The sequence below is a fragment of the Oncorhynchus kisutch genome, linkage group LG26 (assembly GCF_002021735.2).
Source record: "Oncorhynchus kisutch isolate 150728-3 linkage group LG26, Okis_V2, whole genome shotgun sequence".
Lineage (NCBI taxonomy): Eukaryota > Metazoa > Chordata > Actinopteri > Salmoniformes > Salmonidae > Oncorhynchus > Oncorhynchus kisutch.
In genome coordinates this window covers 7821880-7847331 of record NC_034199.2, presented here as the reverse complement: position 1 = coordinate 7847331, position 25452 = coordinate 7821880, and the positions used below count along the sequence as shown (strand labels likewise).

Genomic DNA, 25452 nt, shown 5'->3' with positions numbered 1-25452 from the left:
ATTGTGTGGTGTTGATTGTGTTTGTTGCTGTAAAAACAATAGTCCAGTCAAGCACTGAGAAACAAATTTGAGCCTTTATTGGAATGTTGTAAGGCATTAAATACACAAATCCCACATTTTTTGATAATTTGGCATTTAATTTAAAAAAAGAAAAGGCTAACAATACTGGTCCTACAGTCATTCTCTTTCAATGTCATCATAATTATTTTATGAATAGAGTTCTCTTTTCTTTCACTGCAATATAGAAGAGGAAATCTGGAATGGTCGAAAATAAAAGCAGAGGCGTGTTAATGTAGAATTAAAAGGGAAATAGCAAGGACAGACATGGGTAGAATAATGAGGGAGAGCAAAAGTTTTCTAACTTAAAAAAATACTGTGTATCAAAGCTGCATTGTGGGTTAAAATGGTCACTTGCTGATACTGGTATGCATTTTCATTTTTCTCCCCGGATATTCCAAGTTTTACATATAAAAAACCTTTGTATGAAATATAAACAAGCTCTTGCTGTGGTACATAAAGTGAAGTGCATTTGAAGCAGAAAAAAAATTATGTAAAGGAGACATTAATATGTTCTATAACCTTGCCATGATCAACAATAGCTTGAGTTGCCAGATATTCCCTGGACTCAAGTTCTACAAACATAAATAATGTTTTATGACTTCTGGTTTATTATCATCATCAATGTTATTGTCGGCATCAACGTCACCATCAAATCCCCCACCACCATCCCGCTTTCAGTATGTTGCTCGACAGATCCGGAAATGATCTTTTATTGTTTTGGTTTAGAAACCATATTTCCCTCATTTTGGAAAATGAAACAAAGAAAAAAAAAACATTTCCAATGAATTTTCCAACCGGACTGTGTTTGGTCTGGTCTCTTTTTTTCCTTTTTTAAAATTCTGTATCGCCTTCTCGTTCTGTACAATGAACGAGCAATCAAAAATCGCAAACGCACCAACCCTGACCCGCAGCATCCCCTCCCATGACCACCCCCTATTCTCCCAACCCAACCCACCCCATCTAACCATTAGATATTGGAGGGCCACAGTTAAGACATGACTCCGAACACAGGGTTGTGACGACAGATGCTAGGCCCAATCTCCTCATAGTCCTTTTTGGTGTGGCATACCTGGTAGAACTCAGGCTAGAAAAGAGAAAGCAATGTGTTGACATTTGGCATATTTGAATAAAATAGAAAAAAATGAAAAAGTTGAACAAATGATCTGAAAAACTTTTTTTTTTAAAAAACAGAGTCAAAGAGTGTGGGTTAGAGTTTTTCATTCTCTATCTTAAAAGACATGTTTAAGATGCCCGTCTCTACCATACAAATCAAAGGACGTTCTGTAAAAAAAAAAAATCTACAGTATATGTCCTTATTAACCGAAGACTAAAAGCATTTAATGCTGTGCTGTAAAATGTCAGTGATGACACAACCCACTTTACAGTCACAACCTACAGTACCGGAGTTCCTGTTCTAAAAAGGTGTTATTCAGTTGACTCATCATGACTAATGCAATGTTGTAAACTCGCAACAATCACAATGAACATCATCAATGGATGCCCCTGATTTGACATTGGAATTATACACAATTACTTTGGCATTTCAATCGGGTTACAAGGAAACTGGAAGATAATATGCCCTTAGAGTAAACACAAAATGGCAGTAATCATGCTGACAATGCAAATCACTGTTATTCAGCTAAAGTGCTGACAGTAACCTTTTATTGCATTATCTTGGACTACATTCTAGGAAGGTAGTTATGCAGTTATGCAGATGGCACATAGAATATTTTCTGAATTACATTTAAAATCATTAAAATTGTTTTACTATGTGACAAGTTAGATGTTTCCTTATCATATGAATTTTGTTCCAAGAACATTTTGTTCAAAGAACACGACAGAATTTCTACAATTCCACTTATACTGTTTTCCCCCACAGAATAGCAATACTTACAGTTGAGGCTAACATGGATCCTCCAAACCACACTGCATATCTCTGCATATGATGAGTGATGACTTGCACATCAATTGGTTTGGGCTGAGAAGACAAAAGCAAAAACCAGAAATAAATCGATGTTAGGGATTTTTTATTTTTTTGGGCAATCGGCACGACTGAATTTTAGAGAACATTTTAGAGACCCCCATCTTGGCGGTGTAAAGCCAATTTAATGCAATTCTACACATTTAGCCAGTTTCAAAGCTAATTTCCTGCTATTCCATGCATTTTGCCATGGCTAATGGTGTGTTCATTTGCTCAAAAATGACAAAATCAATATTGCTAAATAGATTGTTTTTGAATTTTCAATTCCCGTGTGACTATAGCTTTAATTTTGATTATTGTTAGTTCTCATTATAATTATTATTATTTTTAATTATTATTTTTGAAAAAACTGTTTTCATTATGGGGTATTGTGTGTAGATTGATGAGGAATGTTTGTATTTAATCCATTTTAGAATGAGGCTGTAATGTAACAAAATATGGAAAGGGGAAGGTGTCTGAAAACTTTCCAAATGCACTGTACTTAATATCTGGATTTTATTTGTTTAAGTTTACACTGAAAGCATAAGGTCCAATGTAGCAATTCTTTTAAATCTCTATTATGAAATAATTTCTGGGTAACAATGGTAACTTTAGGTGGTCAGCCCAAGGATTTAAATGGCTGAAAAGTCTCTGGATGATACATTTATCTGCCAAAACAGTAGCTGGTTACAAGCTCTGACTAATAACAGCAGGGATTCAGTAACTTTAGGTGGTCAGCCCAAGGATTTCAATGGCTGAAAAGTCTCTGGATGATACATTTATCTGCCAAAACAGTAGCTGGTTACAAGCTCTGACTAATAACAGCAGGGATTCAGAGCTTCTGACGGGACCAGTTATGTAAGGAAACAGGAACAGCTCTCATAAGGTTACCATAACTAGGTACTGCTCTCACCTTGAGCTTGCCCCCACTCAGCTCCTCACTCATCTTCAGCCTGGCGTCCACAGTCCTCTTCAGGTCCCTCTGCAGGCGCCGCCCAAAGTCCCTGAACATGGTGGAGCCGCCTGACAGGACAATGTTCTGGAGAGGAACACAGTGGGACGTGTCAGATATTGTGGCAAATAAAGAGGGTTCAACTCGTTCACACGCACATACAGAACATTTTGATATTGAAAGGAGTTGCAGACCAGAGAGCTGATAAGTCTGTTCAAGTCAAATCCAAAATGCTTATTGGACATTAATGGGATGTGGTTTTAACCAAGATCTATGTAGTTCCAGGGATAGGATTACCTTGTAAAGAGGACGTCTGACATCAATGGGGCAGTTCTGGATAACCTCGTCCACAACTTCAGAGATGGGCTGGGTGAAGTCAGGATTGGCAAACTGGGGGATTTTAAGGAAGAGTGAAGGGAGAAGAAAAGTATGAGAGAAAGAATTTATAATTGTATACACATTCACAGAAACATATCGTTCCGAATATCTTAACCATTTTAAAGATGTCTATCTCCATCATTCACTCCGGCCTCTGCAGCCCTGATCTGCACAACTCCTCTTCTGCCTGTAATTTGTGATTATAGGACATTGTAGGACAGGGTTCCCCAACTGCCCACCCCACATTTTTCGGTGAAAAAAAATATATATATTTAATTTTTTTTATTGTTGAATATAAAACTAAAAACACCTGAAAATCAGCTCCAAGTGATTTACATTTTGGAAATCTGTTCCAAAGTACTCCCACACTTAAGAGATACAAGTAACTGCCAAATAAAGAAAACACCTAAATAAAGTGTCTTAAAAGGGCAAGTGAGAACAGCTTCAATGCACATTGGCATAGATTTTACAAGTGTCTGGAACTCTAATGGAGGGATGAGACAATTCTTCGACGGGAAATTCTACCATTTGGTGTTTTGTTGATGGTGGAAAATGCCGTCTCATGCGCCGCCCCAGAATCTTCCATTAGTGAGCAATTGGGTTGAGATCTGGTGACTGAGACTGTCGTGCCATATGATTTACATTGTTTTCATGCTCATCAAACCATTCAGTGATCATTAGTGTGCTGTGGATGTGGGGGCATTGTCATCCTATGGGAACATAGCCATGGTAGCCAAAATAATGGCCTGCTCAACATTTTTAAACATGACCCTAAGCATGATGGGATGTGAACTGCTTAATTAACTCAGGAACCACACCCTGTATCCCTTGTTTACTTTTTTTTGCAGGTAAGAGTACATGTGATCGTATACAAATGTAAGCCAGGTTTTAAATTATGATTTTTTTTTTGTCAAATATTTTATCTGTTTGGGCTTCTTGCGGTCAATTTGCAGTCTACAAATTATTTGTAATTATGTTCCGGCCGCATACCATCTGCTCAAGAAGAAATCGACCCGCGGCTGAATCTAGCTGATGATCCCCGATGTAGGATTATTCTACTTATGATGGTCTTACCACAAATGTTTAGCTACTGTAACTTAGGACCTATAGGTCAGAGTTAACATTATGCTAATGTTCGATGACACTGAAGAGAACATTTCCCACTCATGGTATGCTAGTCTAATTAGCATAGCGCTAACCTCTTGCTATAAAGCAGTTTAACAGCATAGTAATAACTGCTTACCTCTGGGTGGAAGAAGATCTCAGGGCCAAGGAAGCGCTCGTAGCCCACGTCGACAGTGAACTCCTTCTTGCTGATGTTGTTAATTCCAGTGTACTGCTTGATCCACTTGGAGCCATCCGTGTCGTACTTGTTGAACTCTTTCACTAGGTCAGGACACACGTAGCTGAAACGCTCCTGGTGGAAAAATACATGTATTTTTTATTTAACCTAGGCAAGTCAGTTGAGAACAAATTCTTATTTACAATGACGGCCTACCCCGGCAAAACCCGGTCGCTGCTGGGCCAATTCTGCGCCGCCTTATGGGTCTCCCAATCTTGGCTGGATGTGATACAGCCTGGATACAAACTAGAGACTCTTGCACTGAGATGCAATGCCTTAGACCGCTGCGCCATTCGGGAGCAAGGTGTGGAGGACAAAGCGTGAGTGGATGCTGAAGTACAGTGTAACTGGTTACATACTGTACGTTACATTCTGTAGGGTCAGTGTGGTCCACAGAACTTACAGAGCTGGACTGAAACTTTTTTAAAAGTTCAATAGTAATTTATTTCCATTTCTTTTGTTTTAGTACACATGTTTAAAGGTCTTTGATCTTGGTGAGCAATACAACTCAGGAAGTAATTCATTCCACAGTATCTCTAGAGAGAAATCAGATCAAGCCCAAAATGGGCGATGTAGTAGGGAGTTGTAGTTTCCAACAGGCCAATATTCTACATTGTTAGTGCAGAAAACATGGTAATTTACTTACAATGACCATAATCAATTGTGCACCTACTTGTCTGGTCTGGGTTTCTTTTACACGTGCTACGTTAGTTTAGGGCAGACACAGAAAGGGAGAGAAGACAGAAAATGTGCAATCGAGAGGGATAGAAAGCATCGCCTGAAAATACCTGATCTAAGTGATTGAAAGCTGGTATTCAGCAGTCATAAAAGTATGTGTTATTTTCTTTGAAGAACTACTAAAATAGTGATTACCTGTGATACGCGGTAATGAAGTCACTACCATCATGGTGTATTGCTGTATTCTGTGTTGTTACAGCATTCAACCCACATAATGCATAGTGCATTTAATGTTTTAAAACATGTAATCGAACCAAAACCATTAATTTGCTCAACACTAGTACCTGCATGATTCCGTCCCTGTTTTGACCATGATTTTGGCCCCAATTACATTCTAAATTATTTTAAGACTTTCCAACAACACAGGACTCCACTTAAAACAATTCTACAAAACACCGATTTTGGTAGAGACAAATGCAAATGATTGGACAGCTTTTTTTAAGAGCAAGAACATAGCATACAAATCAAGCTACCAATTGCAGTCAGTGATCAAGTCTGTGGGATGAAAAGAGTGTATGTTTGCCTCGGGTTGAAAAACAATGACCTTCAACAGTACGCCCAAAAAGGATTTAGGTGAGCCTTTCAACAAAAATGTACTGCTTATGATCAAGAAGGGAAGGGAGGTGAATCCCAATTGATTCTGGTGAAAACAAGGGGCAATTTACAAGCTTGGGGTTAATGGGAACACCACACACCCTTTGAACCACCTGGGGGTGTCACACCCTTTGAACCACCTGGGGAGTCAAGTCATCCATCTTGAAGTGTAAACTTAAAAAATCAAAAACAGAACTGCATCTGTGTCCCACATTTCAAACTACCTTACAAAAGAGAAGACTGAACATCAAGTGATGTTCTTAGCAGGAGGTATTAAACTTACAGGGTAGAACATTGGCGCCACCTAGTGTTATAGTCAAACTACAGACACAGTCAGAATTACACATTTCCAATTGTAGAAATCTTGGTTTATTTATTTCTTCATTTATATTTCAGAAAAAAATCAGAGTTGTGTTAGCAATGTTCAAATACTCAGTCAACTTCCAATGCAAACAGTGACAAAATCTGAACTGGGTGAGTGGTGGTAGAGGAATGCTGTTGGGGCGCATACCTTCATTAAATGAAAGTGCTGGACAATAATGAGAGCGGTAGACTAGTTGTTGGAGAAAGACAAAACAGTGGGACTTCTGCCAAAGTGGTCGGTCCAGGACCCAGGACCAGAGTGACAAGTGTTATGATGCAGTAGCGTGAGTTATGAGGAACTGTCTGACTGTTGTAATCAAGCCAAGCTAGTATGCTACTGCAATGTAGACTTCACCTTGTAAATCGCACACCAAAACAGTTCTTGTGAAAGCAGAAGATATTTTGTTGAATTCTCACAAAATGGCTTAGGGAACCGCAACAGAGTACGTTATTCCTGTGTGAAAATGCCCTTAGGCAAAACAGGATAGTTTCAATTTAAAATCAACATTCTGGAAAACCTTGCCTCAGAGAACCAGGGATACGGTTGAGAATTTGGTCTAGGATTGGCTCCTTGACTGTACTATGAACCACAGTGGTTGGTGAGTGGAGTAGTGGTTGACGGGAAACATAGTTCACTGTGACCTACCTTGACTGCCTTGGCCGTTTCCAGGGACTGCTCTGGGGGGATGCCCACCTCCCGCTCCCTCAGAAGCTGCTGGGTGAAGTAGGTGATGTCACGACCCGCGATGGGGATGTGCTTTATACAGCTGCCGATGACGTAGCCCTCAGCCTACAGCAACACAAAAAGAAAGATGGTTCAGAGCTCAATGTCTAGGGTGAGGTGACATCACAGCATATAAGAATAAATAGGTCAAAGTAGATGCACGTGTTTAAATAACGCTCATGCCAGATTTACACCATTGTGCTGAACTAAACCGTACTGTACTGGCCTGGATATTTTCTTTTCACATTGTCCTTTCCAACAACTATGGTGGATGTGTAGTCAAGCCAGCCCAGTATAGTTCGGCTCAGTAGTTAGAAAAAGGGATCAGTTAATATATAACTGACTATTCTTTTAGCAACATTGAAGGCATATTTTTCTATCATAGATGCTCACATCCTGAATTATGTTTGGCTGACTTTCTGTATGTTAAGCAGTGGCTTGTACATCCTACAAGATGCTGACTTAATCTCCACTGTCCACACAACGTGTGTTCTTGCAATACATTTACTTGCCAGGTAATTGCTCCTGTATCTAAGGCTGTGTCAAAAGCATAGTGGCCTACTTTGATAGTTGCCTTCATCTGCACTGATTGAAAAGAAATGGACAAGAGAAAATACTGAACAAAAATAAACACAACATGTAAAGTGTTGGTCCCATGTTTCATGAGCTGAAATAAAAGATCCCAGAAATGTTCCTTACACACAAAGCTTTTTTCTCTCACATTTAGTGCACAAATTTATTTATATCCCTGTAATTACTCCTTTGCCAAGACAATCCATCCATCTGACAAGTGTGGCATGTCAAGAAACTGATTAAATGGCATGATCATAATACAGGTGCACATGGGGCTTGGGACAATAAAATGGGCACTAAAATGTGCAGTTTTGTCACAGAATAATGCCAGAGATGTCTCAAGTTGAGGTAGTGTGCAATTGGCATGCCGACTGCAGGAATGTCCACCAGAGCCGTTTCCAGATAATTTAATGTTCATTTCTCTACCATAAGCCGTCTCCAATGTTGTTTTAGAGAATTTGGCAGTATGTCCAACTGGCCTCAAAAACAACGCCAGCCCAGGACCTTCCCCAGGACCTCCACGTGCGGCTTCTTATCCTGCGGGATCGCCCGAGACCAGCCACCCAGACAGCTGATGAAACTGAGGAGTATTTCTGTCTGTAATAAAGACCATTTGTTGGGAAAAAAATGAATTCTGATTGGCTGGGCCTGGCTCCTCAGTGGCTGGGCCTGGCACCCCAGTGGGTGGGCCTATGCCCTCCAAGGCCCACCCATGACTGTGCCCCTCCCCGGTCATGTGAAATCCATAGATTAGCTCCAAATGAATTTATTTACATTTACTCATTTCCTTATATGAACTATAACTCACTAAAAAATCGTTGAAATTGTTGCGTTTATATTTTTGTTCAGTATAGATTTCTTTAGTAACGGGGAAGGAAACAGGCAAAGGAGGCCACTAAGAAGTATTGAGACACATGCAGGATCAGGGGTCTGGCTGAGGGAGCCTTTCGCTGGGACCATGTTTGTGTTAAGTATGACACGCAGTAGAAAAACATTTAGCAATGGAACACAACAATCTGTGTTCCTATTGGACAAGTTCAGGTTGTACATCCGTCTCTGTTTAAAAAAAAATCCTTATACTCTCTGGGTGTTTCTCAATATGCATACTACCGTGACTACACACTCATGCTCAGAGTGCATTCTCTCGACCACGTTCTCTTGAGTACATTCTTGTGAGGATGAGTGTAGAGAATGCATAACAATATGAAGCACACACTCCCCCTACTGTATTACCTCACACTTCATCTCCCAATTCACTGAGCCTTCTTCCAAGATATACACAAAGCAAGTGTTTTACTTGATAATTATCAGCTAGATACAGTGCATTCAGAAAGTATTTAGACCCCTTTTCCACATTTTGTTACGGTAGAGGCTTACTCAAATATTGATTAAATTTGAAAAAAATCCTAAACACAATACCCTAAAATGACAACGCGAAAACAGGCTTTTAGAAATTAAAATATTAAAAAACAGAAATACCTTATTTACATAAGTATTCAGACCCTTTGCTATGAGACTCGAAATTAAGCTCAAGGGCATCCTGTTTCCATTGATCATCCTTGAGATGTTTCTACAACTTGGTTGGAGTGCATGTCAGAGCAAAAACCAAGCCATGTGGTCAAAGGAATTGACCGTAGAGCTCCGAGAAAGGATTGTGTCGAGGCATAGATCTGGGGAAGTGTACAACATTTTTTTTGCTGCATTGAAGGTCCCCAAGAACAGTGGACACCATCATTATTAAAAATTGAAGAAGTTTGGAATCACCAAGACTATTCCTAGAGCTGGCGGCCCAGCCAAACTGAGCAATCGGGGGAGAAGGGCCTTGATCAGGAAGGTGACCAAGAACCCGATGGTCACTCTGACAGAGATCCACCTTGGAGATGGGCGAACCTTCCAGAAGGACAACCATCTCCGCAGCACTCCACCAATCAGGCCTTTATGGTAGAGTGGCCAGACGGAAGCCACTACTCAGTAAAAAGGCACATGACAGCCCACTTGGAGTTTGCCAAAAGGCACCTAAAGGACTGTTAGACCATGAGAAACAAGATTCTCTGGTCTGATGAAGCCTAGATTCAACTCTTTGGCCTAAATGCCAAGAGTCACGTCTAGAGGAAACCTAGCAACATCCCTACGGTGAAGCATGGTGGCAGCATCATCATGCTGTGGGGATGTTTTTCAGCAGCAGGGACTGGGAGACTTCATGGGACTGGGAGACTAGTCAGGATCGAGGGAAAGATGCACAGAGCAAAGTACAGAGAGATCCTTGATGAAAACCTGCTTCAGAGTGCTCAGAACCTCAGACTGGGGCGAAGATTCCCCTTCCAACAGGACAATGACCCTAAGCACACAGCCAAGACAACACAGGAGTGGCTTCGGGACAAGTCTCTGAATGTCTGAGTAGCCCTGACAGATTTCTAAAAACCTGTTTATACTTTGTCATTATGGGGTATTGTGTGTAGATTGATGAGGGAAAATAATATTTAAATCAATTTTAGAATAAGGCTGTATTTGTATGTGAAAAAAGTCTAGGGGTTCTGAATACTTTCAGAATGCACTTTATATGAATCGTAATAATGTAGGTAACCAGATAGTTTAACTGGCAAAAATGACCTAAAACTAATATTATGCAAGATAGCCATGAAGAATTTAACCTCTGGCTAGCTAACAGTACTAGTAGCTAGCCCATTTGACTTATTATGGGCTTGCGATCTATGGTACGTAGGGAGATAAACATGCCAAACTTAACACAGTATTTATTTATTAACGTATCAAGATAAAATATTGTAGTCAAGCAACATATGAGATGTGAATAGGCAACATTTCAACTTGCACCAAGATGGCATAGCAGTTCAGACGTCTTTTGTCCGCGTCTTGTTGTGTCCCATATATATATATATATATATATATATATATATATATATATATATATATATATATATATATATATATATATATACACACACACACAACTTTTTTCACATACATTTTTTTAATTTTCCATAAACTCATCTTCAAAACACTCTCCTGCAACCCGCCTCACCAATTTATATTTATAAAAAAGTATTATTTACCTCAAATCTGTAATCCTCCAAGAAGCTAGCCAGAAGCTAGCCAGGAGCTAGCCAGAAACTAATCCAGAAGCTAATCCAGAAGCTAATCCAGAAGCTAGTTAGCTTCTTTACTGGCAAATCGTTAGTATTCAGCTAACCACGGTTTGTGGTCATCAGCTATCCTTTAGCTCGAAAATCTATCGGCAGTTTTGTATGGCGCAGCGCGGCTCGGAACGGAACATACCGGACCAATTTCTCTCTCCATGTCCCTGGATTTCAACCGCTAACTCTGGACATTCATCTGGATCTCACAGCTAGCTAGCTGCTATCCGTGTGACTATCGGCTTTCGTCGATTGCGGAGCAAACATCAATTATTCCGGGCTAGCCAGCTGAAGAGTTCCATCAATCACTCCTGGGCTGCAGTCACCTATCCGGACCCGTTTTACTGCCTACGCGGAGCCCCACCGGGCCTTCACAACTGGACTGCCGACGTTATCTACCCGAAGGAGTTATCCGGCTGGCTCCTCCGTCACGACGTTACCTGAACGCCCATCTGCGGCCTGCTAACCGTTAGCTGTCTTATCGGCTGCTATCTGAATAGACAATCGGACAATTTATTTATTTTTATTATATATAGAGGCATGCTTATATATATAAGTATATAACTATATCTATTGTTTTTATTGTTGTTGTTGTTGTGTGATTTGGATTAATCCCCTCTACCACATGGAACCCCACTAATCTACTGACGCAACGCAAGAGGTGGCTAATAACAGACCTCCATCCTATGCTAGCTTGCTACCGATGGCCTGGCTAGCTGTCTAAATCGCCGTGACCCCCAACCAACCTCTCCACTCACCGGACCCTTTTGATCACTCGACTAAGCATGCCTCTCCTTAATGTCAATATGCCTTGTCCATTGCTGTTCTGGTTAGTGTTTATTGGCTTATTTCACTGTAGAGCCTCTAGTCCTGCTCACTATACCTTATCCAACCTATTAGTTCCACCACCCACACATGCAATGACATCTCCTGGTTTCAATGATGTTTCTAGAGACAATATCTCTCTCTACATCACTCAATACCTAGGTTTACCTCCACTGTATTCACATCCTACCATACCTTTGTCTGTACATTATACCTTGATGCTATTTTATCGCCCCCAGAAACCTCCTTTTACTCTCTGTTCCAGACGACCAATTCTTATTGCTTTTAGCCACACCCTTATTCTACTCCTCCTCTGTTCCTCTGGCGATGTAGAGGTGAATCCAGGCCCTGCAGTGCCTAGCTCCACTCCTATTCCCCAGGCGCTCTCTTTTGACGACTTATGTAACCGTAATAGCCTTGGTTTCATGCATGTTAACATTAGAAGCCTCCTCCCTAAGTTTGTTCTTTTCACTGCTTTAGCACACTCTGCCAACCCGGATGTTCTAGCTGTGTCTGAATCCTGGCTTAGGAAGACCACCAAAAATTAATCCATTTTTATTCCAAACTACAACATTTTCAGACAAGATAGAACTGCCAAAGGGGGCGGTGTTGCAATTTACTGCAAAGATAGCCTGCAGAGTTCTGTCCTACTATCCAGGTCTGTACCCAAACAATTTGAACTTCTACTTTTAAAAATCCACCTCTCTAAAAACAAGTCTCTCACCGTTGCCGCCTGCTATAGACCACCCTCTGCCCCCAGCTGTGCTCTGGACACCATATGTGAACTGATTGCCCCCCATCTATCTTCAGAGCTCGTGCTGCTAGGCGACCTAAACTGGAACATGCTTAACACCCCAGCCATCCTACAATCTAAATTTAATGCCCTCAATCTCACACAAATTATCAATGAACCTACCAGGTACCTCCCCAAAGCCTTAAACACGGGCACACTCATAGATATCATCCTAACCAACTTGCCCTCTAAATACACCTCTGCTGTCTTCAACCAAGATCTCAGCGATCACTGCCTCATTGCCTGCATCCGTAATGGGTCAGCGGTCAAACGACCTCCACTCATCACTGTAAAACGCTCCCTGAAACACTTCAGCGAGCAGGCCTTTCTAATCGACCTGGCCGGGGTATCGACCTGGCCGGGGTATCCTGGAAGGATATTGATCTCATCCCATCAGTAGAGGATGCCTGGATATTTTTTTTTAAATGCCTTCCTAACATGCCCCATTCAAGAAATTTAGAACCAGGAACAGATATAGCCCTTGGTTCTCCCCAGACCTGACTGCCCTTAACCAACACAAAAACATCCTATGGCGTTCTGCATTAGCATCGAACAGCCCCCGTGATATGCAGCTGTTCAGGGAAGCTAGAAACCATTATACACAGGCAGTTAGAAAAGCAAAGGCTAGCTTTTTCAAGCAGAAATTTGCTTCCTGCAACACTAACTCAAAAAAGTTCTGGGACACTGTAAAGTCCATGGAGAATAAGAACACCTCCTCCCAGCTGCCCACTGCACTGAAGATAGGAAACACTGTCACCACTGATAAATCCACCATAATTGAGAATTTCAATAAGCATTTTTCTACGGCTGGCCATGCTTTCCACCTGGCTACTCCTGCCCCGGTCAACAGCACTGCACCCCCCACAGCAACTCGCCCAAGCCTTCCCTATTTATTTCTCCTTCTCCCAAATCCATTCAGCTGATGTTCTGAAAGAGCTGCAAAATCTGGACCTCTACAAATCAGCCGGGCTAGACAATCTGGACCCTTTCTTTCTAAAATTATCTGCCGAAATTGTTGCCACCCCTATTACTAGCCTGTTCAACCTCTCTTTCGTGTCGTCTGAGATTCCCAAAGATTGGAAAGCAGCTGCGGTCATCCCCCTCTTCAAAGGGGGGGACACTCTTGACCCAAACTGCTACAGACCTATATCTATCCTACCATGCCTTTCTAAGGTCTTCGAAAGCCAAGTCAACAAACAGATTACCGACCATTTAGAATCTCACCATACCTTCTCTGCTATGCAATCTGGTTTCAGAGCTGGTCATGGGTGCACCTCAGCCACGCTCAAGGTCCTAAACGATATCTTAACCGCCATCGATAAGAAACATTACTGTGCAGCCGTATTCATTGATCTGGCCAAGGCTTTCGACTCTGTCAATCACCACATCCTCATCGGCAGACTCGACAGCCTTGGTTTCTCAAATGATTGCCTCGCCTGGTTCACCAACTACTTCTCTGATAGAGTTCAGTGTGTCAAATCGGAGGGTCTGCTGTCCAGACCTCTGGCAGTCTCTATGGGGGTGCCACAGGGTTCAATTCTTGGACCGACTCTTCTCTGTATACATCAATGAGGTCGCTCTTGCTGCTGGTGAGTCTCTGATCCACCTCTACGCAGACGACACCATTCTGTATACTTCTGGCCCTTCTTTGGACACTGTGTTAACAACCCTCCAGGCAAGCTTCAATGCCATACAACTCTCCTTCCGTGGCCTCCAATTGCTCTTAAATACAAGTTAAACTAAATGCATGCTCTTCCATCGATCGCTACCTGCACCTACCCGCCTGTCCAACATCACTACTCTGGACGGCTCTGACTTAGAATACGTGGACAACTACAAATACTTAGGTGTCTGGTTAGACTAACCTCTACTTCCAGACCCATATCAAACATCTCCAATCCAAAGTTAAATCTAGAATTGGCTTCCTATTTCGCAACAAAGCATCCTTCACTCATGATGCCAAACATACCCTTGTAAAACTGACCATCCTACCAATCCTCGACTTTGGCGATGTCATTTACAAAATAGCCTCCAATACCCTACTCAACAAATTGGATGCAGTCTATCACAGTGCAATCCGTTTTGTCACCAAAGCCCCATATACTACCCACCATTGCGACCTGTACGCTCTCGTTGGCTGGCCCTCGCTTCATACTCGTCGCCAAACCCACTGGCTCCATGTCATCTACAAGACCCTGTTAGGTAAAGTCCCCCCTTATCTCAGCTCGCTGGTCACCATAGCATCTCCCACCTGTAGTAGCACACGCTCCAGCAGGTATAGCTCTCTAGTCACCCCCAAACCCAATTATTTCTTTGGCCGCCTCTCCTTCCAGTTCTCTGCTGCCAATGACTGGAACGAACTACAAAAATCTCTGAAACTGGAAACACTTATCTCCCTCACTAACTTTAAGCACCAACTGTCAGAGCAACTCACAGATTACTGCACCTGTACATAGCCCACCTATAATTTAGCCCAAACAACTACCTCTTTCCCTACTGTATTTAATTTATTTATTTATTTTGCTCCTTTGCACCCCATTATTTTTATTTCTACTTTGCACATTCTTCCATTGCAAATCTACCATTCCAGTGTTTTACTTGCTATATTGTATTTACTTTGCCACCATGGCCTTTTTTTGCCTTTACCTCCCTTATCTCACCTCATTTGCTCACATCGTATATAGACTTGTTTATACTGTATTATTGACTGTATGTTTGTTTTACTCCATGTGTAACTCTGTGTCGTTGTGTGTCGAACTGCTTTCGCAATTGTAAATGAGAATTTGTTCTCAACTTGCATACCTGGTTAAATAAAGGTGAAGAAAGAAAGAAAAAAAATGAAAAAAAATTATCTCCCTGTATTTTCTCTCGCTTAAACTCAAATAATGGCTGAAATTGATTTCAAGAAATGTTGCATAATTTTTTACGTGGTTGCGTCATATTTCTTTGCATACTTTCCGTTGAGGCTTGCATCTATGCATGCTTCAAAATATGTACAAACGGTGTACGCATTTGAGAAGTGCCCTCCATGCTCCGTTTCGCATACTTTATTTTGGAGTAATACTCCGACCCTCCCGTGAGCACAGTAGTATGCATTTTGAGAAACACTGTGTGTGTGTGTGTGTGTGTGTGTGAGATTGTATAGCGTGTGAATGTGTGTAATAGATCAGTCTTTTCTGTCAGACGTGATAAGGCTTTCCTCAGATCAGGTGTGTTTGTCACTCACCACAGGGATAACGTGGGTGACTCCGTCTCCGCTGTCGATGACCGTCCCCGTCAGTGTCCTCTCCCCCACCTGTCTGGATGTCCAGGAGGCAGCCAGCGCCAGGACAGCCTTGGGTAGAGAACACAAGGTCAATATGACACCATTGTAAAACAACAACAGTAAAACAACACTGAGGGTGTCCATGATGTCATTGACCACATTATTTGACCACATTATTTAAACACAACATTAAACAGCAGGGGGCAGTGGCAGTGAGGAAGTCTGTGTTTTACATAAAAGCATAAAGGCTGTGTGTGTGCAAGTGTTTGTTTCTGATATATATAAATAGTGTTCCCAGGGATGATGAGGCCATACCTGCACTGCAATGTAGAGCCCTGGGACGTTGAAGGACTCAAACATGATCTCTGCTGTATACTCTCGGTTCTCTGGTGTGTTCAGAGGAGGCTCTGTCTGCAAGAGGACACCACAGTACTGGGAGTTAGACTTCAACACAGACACACTAATCCAACCAGCATCAGATTTATTAACAACCACATCACCCTCAATTACAGGTAAAAGTCTATGCTATGTACCTAGACCTGTACAGAAAAGGTTTTAGTTACAATGTATTACAACAGCCTTAGTGTTCGCCCTACATTGATTTATCAGCAGCTTAAAATTGGAGGAGAAAAAAATGTATATTTTTATTCTCCTGAGACGCGCTTTTAAGATCAGAGTAACAACTTATATCAGACCGTCCAAGAAACCTCCAGATAGCGAGCTTGTAAACCTGGAAGTGTTGCCAACCCTATTAATAGATGTATGCCCCAGAAAGACCCAAGGTTTTTAGCCCACTGTTCTAAACCATTTCGTTTTAGTTCCCTTCACTGGGTATTCTATTTCACTTGGCTCACAGTGCTGATATAGTCCTACTTCCTCAAGTGTACAGTGGCATTCATGACAGCACTTTTAATCCAGGGGTGCACAACTCAGTACCTCCAGTTCCGCAGACCCATTGGTTTTCATTTCACCCATCAGATTGTAAAGAGAGCCCACCCTCTTTGACAAGTGTGCCCTCTATCCATCTGTATGGTGTCTTTCTATCCTGTAAATGTCCCATTTGGACCATGGTCCACTTACCAACAGAAAGTAGTGGTCCTCAGGCTCCGCCCTCAGGTACTTGAAGATCACCTGTTCCATGAACCTCTCCATCAGGTCCCAGTCCTCGACAATGCCATGACGGATGGGCCACTGTGGGCGAGAGGTCAAAGGTCAATCACACTGGCAAACATACAGGGCCCGGTTTGAGGCATGTGTCGATACTGATACGATCAAAAGACAATGTTCTCGGATCAGCTTTCTCCATTAAAATCTTACCTTAACATTCAAATTATTCCACAATACTGATGACGGATCAGCTCCGAAAAACATATAATCCCTGCCTGCAAATATTGAGGTGGGTTATTCTAATACTTACCCTACAATAATGCACTAAAATCAAGATTTGGCACACTACTGCCCACGTGTTGAATCAAAATTAAACAGTAGCCTACAATTAGCTAAATATAACTCAATTGAATGAACATGAAATTGATTTGAATATTAATGAATTATACATCCGTATGCATCCTATAATGTAGTATATTTATCTTTTAATGCAGTCATCTCAGTTTTCATTTGAAACATCTTTTCATCCTTCTCTTGTTCGTAACAATTTCGAAGACATTGGCAACTTTGTACTCATAGTTAACTTCTTGTGAAGCTACCAGTGGTCACAGAGAGACAAATAAACATTTTGAATCTATGTTTAGTGGATCTCATCTGTGCATAAAGTGACTCCGTAGGAGGAAAAAACGCATATAATGACGCACTTAGCTGTTCTACGAGAGGTCTGAGGTAGTCGGTAAATAACAAGCATTTTCAAGTGCTACGTTAGTAACGATGGTTTTTGAAAACAGCTCAGAGATTTAACGATGCTCCTATGAAGGTTCTAACTATGAAAGCAGCCTTAATACACTTTTGGGAAACTAGGCCTTGGCTTGTAAATTACTTTGCGACTAAGTACACCAACATACATTTTAGTGCATGGTTGAATGACACATCAAGTACAAGACCATAATGAGTAGGCCTGCATGGCCTAGTAGCACATAATGTGCACTAACAAACATTGAGTGCATTGCGTAGTGACAAATAGTCATGTGAAATGAGAGTGACTGGCCGTTGACAGACACCTCTCTGGTGCAGTATACTGGTTTCCGTATTTCCTTGGAATAGGTATCTTTGAAATGCACAGTATGCAAGTTCACATGACAACTTGTAGGCCATTTGTCATGTTCAATTGGTAGGCTTGTACTTTGTATTGGTCACATACAAATGGCTCTTCAGGGCTGTCATGTTTGGCATTGGACAGGTTTGCTTGTGGTATATGTGAGTTTTAATATACTGTATTGGGTGGCCCTGTAGCCTTTTTGAGTCATGGGTTTGGTACCTTTGTGGCATAATTGGGCTTGTCTATCCCCTCATCTCCGATGAAGAAGTCCAGGTCGTCCACCCCCTTGACCGTCCTTGATCCAACCTTGGCCGACTCTTTGATTGCAATACCTGGTAGGGATGAGAGACGGATGGAGGAAGAAAGAAACACACACAGAGACAGAGAGAATCAATTAGACTAAGGCCGTGTTTGATGAAAGGGCTTAAGACACAAATCCAGTCAAACACCAAGTGCAAGAGTGACCTACAGTATGCCCTCACTGTTCACTATCCAGCCTTGTATTTCCAAAGCATTGCCCCAAAGAGCTCTAAAATAGAATAACAGGCCTGAAAATACTTTTAGCATCAACGATATCAGATCATAACCTAGACTCTTTGAAACCGTGTTAGGGCTCTGCTTATTAAAATTACTTTTGTCTAGGCAACAGTTAGCCTATCCTCAATGTGAGGTGAATGGAAACATATACCCACATGACGGAACAATGAACTGTGGCTCTGTGTTCCCTGCATACCCCAGCTTAGTGTATCTGAAAGAGAGAAGGCACACCATTAGATTGAACATCACTTGATCACATTTTTTTGTATGGGTGACACTTTGTAAAAGGAGAAAATAATACAAATTGATTAGCAGGCATAGCCTATATTTTGGTTAGGCCTAGCTTCTGTGATTTTTATGAATAAAACCCCTGTTCTTCCACAGATCAGTATAGTGCCAACAACTGCAGCTCAACTCTGAATAGCCTACCCTTCAATAGGAAGAGTGTAAAAGGGCATTTGGAATCTAAGGGGCTATTCATACATTTCCCCAAATCCACCACTTTGAGTAGAAATCTTAGCATAGCATCATCCTACAACTGGTCAGAGTGCCAGAAGTGTTGCAAATAAGGTTCACTTACACACAGCTAAAGCCTTATCGCAGAAAGATAAGCTGCATACAACAGTTAAGTTTGTGTTTACTGTAAATGGGTAGCCTAGAAATCTCAGCCCAGCTCATCGTAGTTGAAACATAAGCTACTACCATAAGGATATAAGACACATTGCCTGAGATGCTTTTCAATACCATCGTTTCAGTGCAGTAGGTTAGCCTATAGAGTAAGCTAGTTGCTTTTAAGTCCTATTTTAACCGTATTGTAAATATAACAAGGCCTACCCAATGAGTGAGGAATAACAGAGCTGGTAAGGATTAACATTTTAGTAGCTGCACGTGGAAGACGTAGGCTTGGGGCTTCATTCCACAGAACAGTCCTAGCTTGTCTGGGGCAGCTACCTGCTTCAACAAGCCTGTTTCACTACACTCTTACCAGTGGACATAACCACAGGAGTACTCAAATACAAATCGATCCTCAAGCCCCTCCTCACTGAGAGGATCAGATAAGTATAGCCTACAAAATATGACAATGCTTAGGTAACATCCATTCAGTATTCTTAGAAATAGGTCTCTGCAAGTGCCTAAAATGGAGGGTAGGGAATAGAGGTTGATTTGGGGCATTAGGCCTAGGCAAGGCCTGAAATGTAAGCTAGGCTACCTTATTGCTGTGTTTGAAGAAAGACTACAATGTGAATCATGGCCTGGTATAGGCCAAGTTTGAATAATGATAATGGCCTTACTGTGTGAAATCAAAACTGTTTGCTGAGCATGATAAGCAAATTTCGACTCCACCATAGCCCCAGGTACTACACTTAGCAGCAAGCCTGGCCTGTAACACCTGCATTTGAAACATTTGTTTAGACCAAAACTGACCCATACAAAATAAAAAAACATACAGTAGCCTACATAAAACAGTGGCTCTTCACAGACCTCCCAACAAAACTGTTATAGAGAAGTGAACAAAATAAGCAGTACAATAACTCTGCTGCTCCATTTCACTGTTGAGTTCTAAGAATAGCGGCCCACTTGTGCTTGAGGTAAGAGGATGTAGAGTTCAGTTCAAATATTTTGGCTGTCGTGAGCATGACTCATGAGCTGTGTGGTGGTGTAGCCTACTCAACCAGACTTCTGCTGGCCTGGTACTTTAGCAACTTGGCTTTTATGGCAGTTTCAAACATCTGCTCTACAAAGGAGTTAGCCTCATTCTCCATCCTCAGCTGTAGTTTTCCAGTCCTCCCTCCCAGTGTGGACCAGATGCACTAGCCTAACTAATAGCCCAAAGGGAGCGGGGAAGATAAGTGGAGAGGTATGTAAGGAAACATGCAGAGAGGTATGTAAGGAAACATGCAGAGTGAAGAATTCAAATCTCTGTATGGATTGCAAACAACGTTGCATATTTAGTTAGGCAATAACCCCAACTATAGTATTAAACATAAATCTAGGTCTCGGCTATATCAAATGCCTACATTAGATATCGCTCCTTAGATTACAATCTGTGCATTAATAGACAGCAAGTAAGAGTAACAATTAGGGCTGGGAAGCCGAAAAGATATTATCACGATACTTAGGTACCAATATGATGTGTATTGTGATTCTCACGATTCTATATGCATTGCGACTCGATACTGTGAATTTATTGCGATTCGATGTTCCAAACATATCGCTCACCAAATGTTTGTTGCAGAGGGACAAGAGAGAGCCATGAGAAAACAAGTTTTGATCAGTCATGTAAATAAAAGGGCTGAAATCAAATTGGCACCCAATTTGATTAAAATGAAGACGGAGAACAAGGTATGAAAGGAAAATACTGGAGTTTTGGTGCAGGTATAGTTGACTAGCGCAAAAATAATATTGCGATCATGTCAAAACGATATATCGTCAAAAATATATATCCTGATACATAACTGTTCCCCCCCGTTACTTGTAACGAAATGCACAAAAACATTATTGTCACTGAATAACATTTACCAAAGTGATTAACTGCCAAAACACCCTTTATTTAACTATTAAGATCACATTATTGCAGGCAACTAGAATGATGTGGTGCATTGCACAGCTCAATAATGAGGGATTAGTTTAGGTCCAACTGTTATTAATTCACTGGCTTAAAATAGATCTTGGGACGTGCAATCAGCATATTGGCATTTACAATATTTACAGATGATAAAAAAGGATGGGCATGAAGCAGAAGTATGCACAATCAAAACAAAGTGCTGTAGAACTGTGAGGTCACGCAAATGAGAATCCTCGAACTTTTCTATTGAATACAAACCAGTCTTTGTTATTCAGAAAATTATTAATGTATGGTTTCATTTGAGATGGTAAAGGAACGGCTAAATTTAGGAAATTAGAGAAGTATGCTAATAAAAAAAACATGTTCAGTTGCCGAAAACGACCATATATGGACTAAAAACGCTGAATGAGGAAGTCGACAATGTAGGAAGTCGCTCTGCGCATGCTCAATGCCGGGCATCACTAGTAAGCAAGCACTGTACAATTACTTATGAAATGAATACCATTAACGATACAAAATTCAACTTTACAATAAACATGGAAGACCCTTTATACTGTCCATTCAAAGTATTTCCGAAATGCAATATATTAGATCCCCAGCAATGAAGAACAGATTGGGTGGATATGTTGTATTGAAAATGCCTTTCCAACAGGAAGAAAACATTTTGTGATGATGAAAGCAAATAGCAGGCGTATAACTAGCCAGCTAGTGAATACAGCATAAATGTATGTTAAACAGCAGTACAATAACAGCCTAATAAAAAACGTTAGTTTTGTAATAAATGGCCCAAGGTTACATTGATTCAATGTATTAGCAAGCTATAGCTAGCACACACACCCAGTTGCTGACAGCGATGGGCTCGGAGTCGGTGACACCCAAAATCTCGGTGCGCTGTCTGCAAGGCGGTCTAGTTTGAATAGCTTACCCTGTACCGCAGTCGACAACACACGCCGGTAATCGTCCTGCCATCTCGTGTGCTTCTGGTAATCACAAATGTTTTCTGTTAATCGATAGCTGTCTGTGTCGGCTGGAGGATATTGCAAACCGTCCACAGGCGGAAACCTGAACCTGCACAAAGTACAGTTTCTAACGTTACTTCCGCAATCGGTCTAGGGCAGGCAAGATGGCTGACGCCGGGGAGCGCTTGAGTGAAGCAGGCAGAGTCAGCTTCACAGCTGTCAATCACAGTGGCCCCTGAGAGTAAAGCATCAACACTGCCAGGGGAATAAAACGTGACACAATAGGTGGTTGTGCCTAAATAAAATCCATCTAACTTTATTAGAACTAATAAAATAATATAATGCTGCAATGGTCAATACTGGCCTAGGGCACATCAATTTAAATGGACAAATTCTCTGGACCAGGATTGAGATCAAATCCAGAATTTGAGTTTTACAGTGCTATACAATTAACCGAGTGCATTCTTATTAAAATATGCATTAGACAGCCTGAAATTCATGAATCTACAGTATTATGCAACATACACTTAATTTCCTTCCAAATTATCTATGTTGCCATATTCTGATGTGTGATGCATGTTGTTCACTCAATTTCCATATAATTCCATCAGATTCCATAAATCAACCAAACAATTCTACACAATTTCTTAATTCTTATTTTCTTAGACCTTTCCAAAATTGTCATCAGATACAATGGGTCATCATCATGACCATCATATCATCATCATCATCATCAGACAGATACAGTATGTCATTCAGCACTGAGAATATCCCCAAATGATCTGTCTGGTTCCCACTGTCTCTGTTTTTCTGACAAATCCAAGCAAAAGGGCATGGATTATGAGTCTGGATTTCTTAATATGAGCTGCGCTTAGGGCTGTTACGGTGACTGTATTACCGCCACACCAGCGGACACGGGTAATGACGGCAGTCAAATTCCACGTGACCGTTTGGTCAAGGTAATTAGGCTTCTCCAAGCTCTGATGCTGCTCCTAATATTAAGCACATTGCTTCGCTTTACAACAGGAGTATAGCCTACCTGGCTGGCATGAAAATGAACCATGGGAAAAGTGTCCCCCGTTCGCTATTTAAGTGCATAGATGACATGTATTTTTTTCCCCCTGCTTCGAGACAGGTGCAGGAGAATTGTCCATTCTAAATAAATACACATTTCCCACATATTATTTAGTGTATGTAAAGACAAGATTAAATCAATAATATTCTGATGGGTGACAATATTAGCCTACCACTTGTGAATTATATATGATCACTTGTGAATGATGCCCAGCTTCAGGCAAGAAAAAAACATTCAGCACTGAGAATTCTTTTGTGACATTTTCAAGTCATAGTCGCACACCTCATGTAGCCTAGCCCATAGGCCTATATGTTTTGCTTAGAGCTGAGCTCGGGTCCATCCTGTTTACATTGATCATCCTTGAGATGTTTCGACTTCTTGATTGGAGTCCACCTGTGGTAAATTCAATTGTTTGGACATGATTTGTAAAGGGACACGACTGTCTATATATGGTCAAGCCGATACCCCTCAAGCCGATACCACGACAGCCCTCAAGGAACTCCAATATTCTCCATGTAAACAGGAAGTCATATACAGCTGAAGTCGGGAGTTTACATACACCTTAGCCAAATACATTTAAACTCAGTTTTTCACACTCCTGACATTTAATCCTAGTAAAAATTCCCTGTCTTAGGTCAGTTAGGATCACCACTATTTTAAGAATGTGAAATGTCAGAATAATAGTAGAGAGAATGATTTCTTTCAGCTTTAATTTATTTCATCACATTCCCAGTGGGTCAGAAGTTTACATACACTCAATTAGTATTTGGTAGCATTGCCTTTCAATTGTTTAACTTGGGTCAAACATTTCAGGTAGCCTTCCACAACCTTCCCACAATAAGTTGGATGAATTTTGGCCCATTCCTCCTGACAGAGCGGCTGTAACTGATTCATGGTGTAGGCTTCCTTGCTCACCCATGCTTTTTCAGTTCTGCACACACATTTTCTATAGGATTAAGGTCAGGGCTTTGTGATGGCCACTCCAATACCTTGACTTTGTTGTCCTTAAGCCATTTTGCCACAATTTTGGAAGTATGCTTGGGTCATTGTCCATTTGGAAGACCCATTTGCAACCAAGCTTTAAATTCCTGACTGATGTCTTGAGATGCTATATCAATATATCCACATACTTTTCCTTCCTCATGACGCCATCTATTTTGTGAAGTGCACCAGATACTCCTGCAGCAAAGCACCCCCACAACATGATGCTGCCAACCCGTGCATCACGGTTGGGATGGTGTTCTTCAGCTTGAAAGCCTCCCCCTCCAAACATAATGATGGTCAGTATGGCCAAACAGTTCTATTTTGGTTTCATCAGACCAGAGGACATTTCTCCAAAAAGTACGATCTTTGTCCACATGTGCAGTTGCAAACCGTAGTCTGGCTTTTTTATGGCGGTTTTAGAGCAGTGGCTTCTTCCTTGCTGATCAGCCTTTCAGGTTAGGTCGATATACGACTTGTTTTTACTGTGGATATAGATACTTTTGTACCTGTTTCCTCCAGCATCTTCACAAGGTCCTTTGCTGTTTTTCTGGGATTGATTTTCACTTTTCGCACCAAAGTACGTTCATCTCTAGGAGACAGAATGCGTCTCCTTCCTGAGCGGTATGACGGCTGCGTGGTCCCATGGTGTTTATACTTGCGTACTATTGTTTGAACAGATGAACGTGGTACCTTCAGGCATTTGGAAATTGCTCTCAAGGATGAAACAGGGGTCTACAATTATTTTCTGAGGTCTTTGCTGATTTTCTTTGATTTTCCCATGATGTCAAGCAAAGAGGCATTGAGTTTGAAGGTAGGCCTTAAAATACATCTACAGGTACACCTCCAATTGACTCAAATGATTTCAATTAGCCTATCAGAAGCTTCTAAAGCCATGACATCATTTTCTATAATTTTCCAAACTGTTTAAAGGCACAGTCAACTTAGTGTATGTAAACTTCTGACCCACTGGAATTGTGATACAGTGAATTATAAGTGAAATAATCTGTCTGTAAACAATTATTGGAAAAATTACTTGTGTCGTGCATAAAGTAGATGTCCTAACCGACTTGCCAAAACTATAGTTTGTTAACAAGAAATGTGTGGACTGGTTGAAAAATGAGTTTTAATGACTCCAACCTAAGTGTATGTAAACTTCTGACTTCAACTGTATCCGGAGGCTGCATTTATTGTAGCTGGGTATTTTAAGAAAGCAAATTTGAGAACAAGGCTACCTAAATTCTAGCAGCATATTAATTGTAGTACCCGGGCTGGCAAAACACTGGATCACTGCTGCTCTAACTTCCACAATCCATACAAGGACCTCCCCTGCCCTCCTTTCGGCAAATCTGAACACGGCTCAATTTTGCTTCTCCCCTCCTATAGGCAGAAACTCAAACAGGATG

The 25452-nt window shown here is 41.3% G+C and overlaps 1 protein-coding gene across 1 annotated transcript; it reads right to left on the bottom strand.

Annotated features, from left to right (window-relative positions):
• Positions 1–55: 55 nt before the first annotated feature.
• LOC109870865 (actin-related protein 3) lies at positions 56–22152 on the bottom strand. The gene is made up of 12 exons (XM_020461545.2): positions 21957–22152; positions 18621–18676; positions 18148–18260; positions 16800–16910; positions 16035–16130; positions 15681–15788; positions 7034–7177; positions 4594–4767; positions 3270–3362; positions 2934–3059; positions 1955–2038; positions 56–1144 (listed from the first exon to the last, which is right to left on the bottom strand). Exons 1-12 carry the CDS (start codon positions 21998–22000, stop codon positions 1049–1051), a joined length of 1245 nt encoding a protein of 414 aa, XP_020317134.1. The 5' UTR covers positions 22001–22152; the 3' UTR covers positions 56–1048.
• Positions 22153–25452: the final 3300 nt, after the last annotated feature.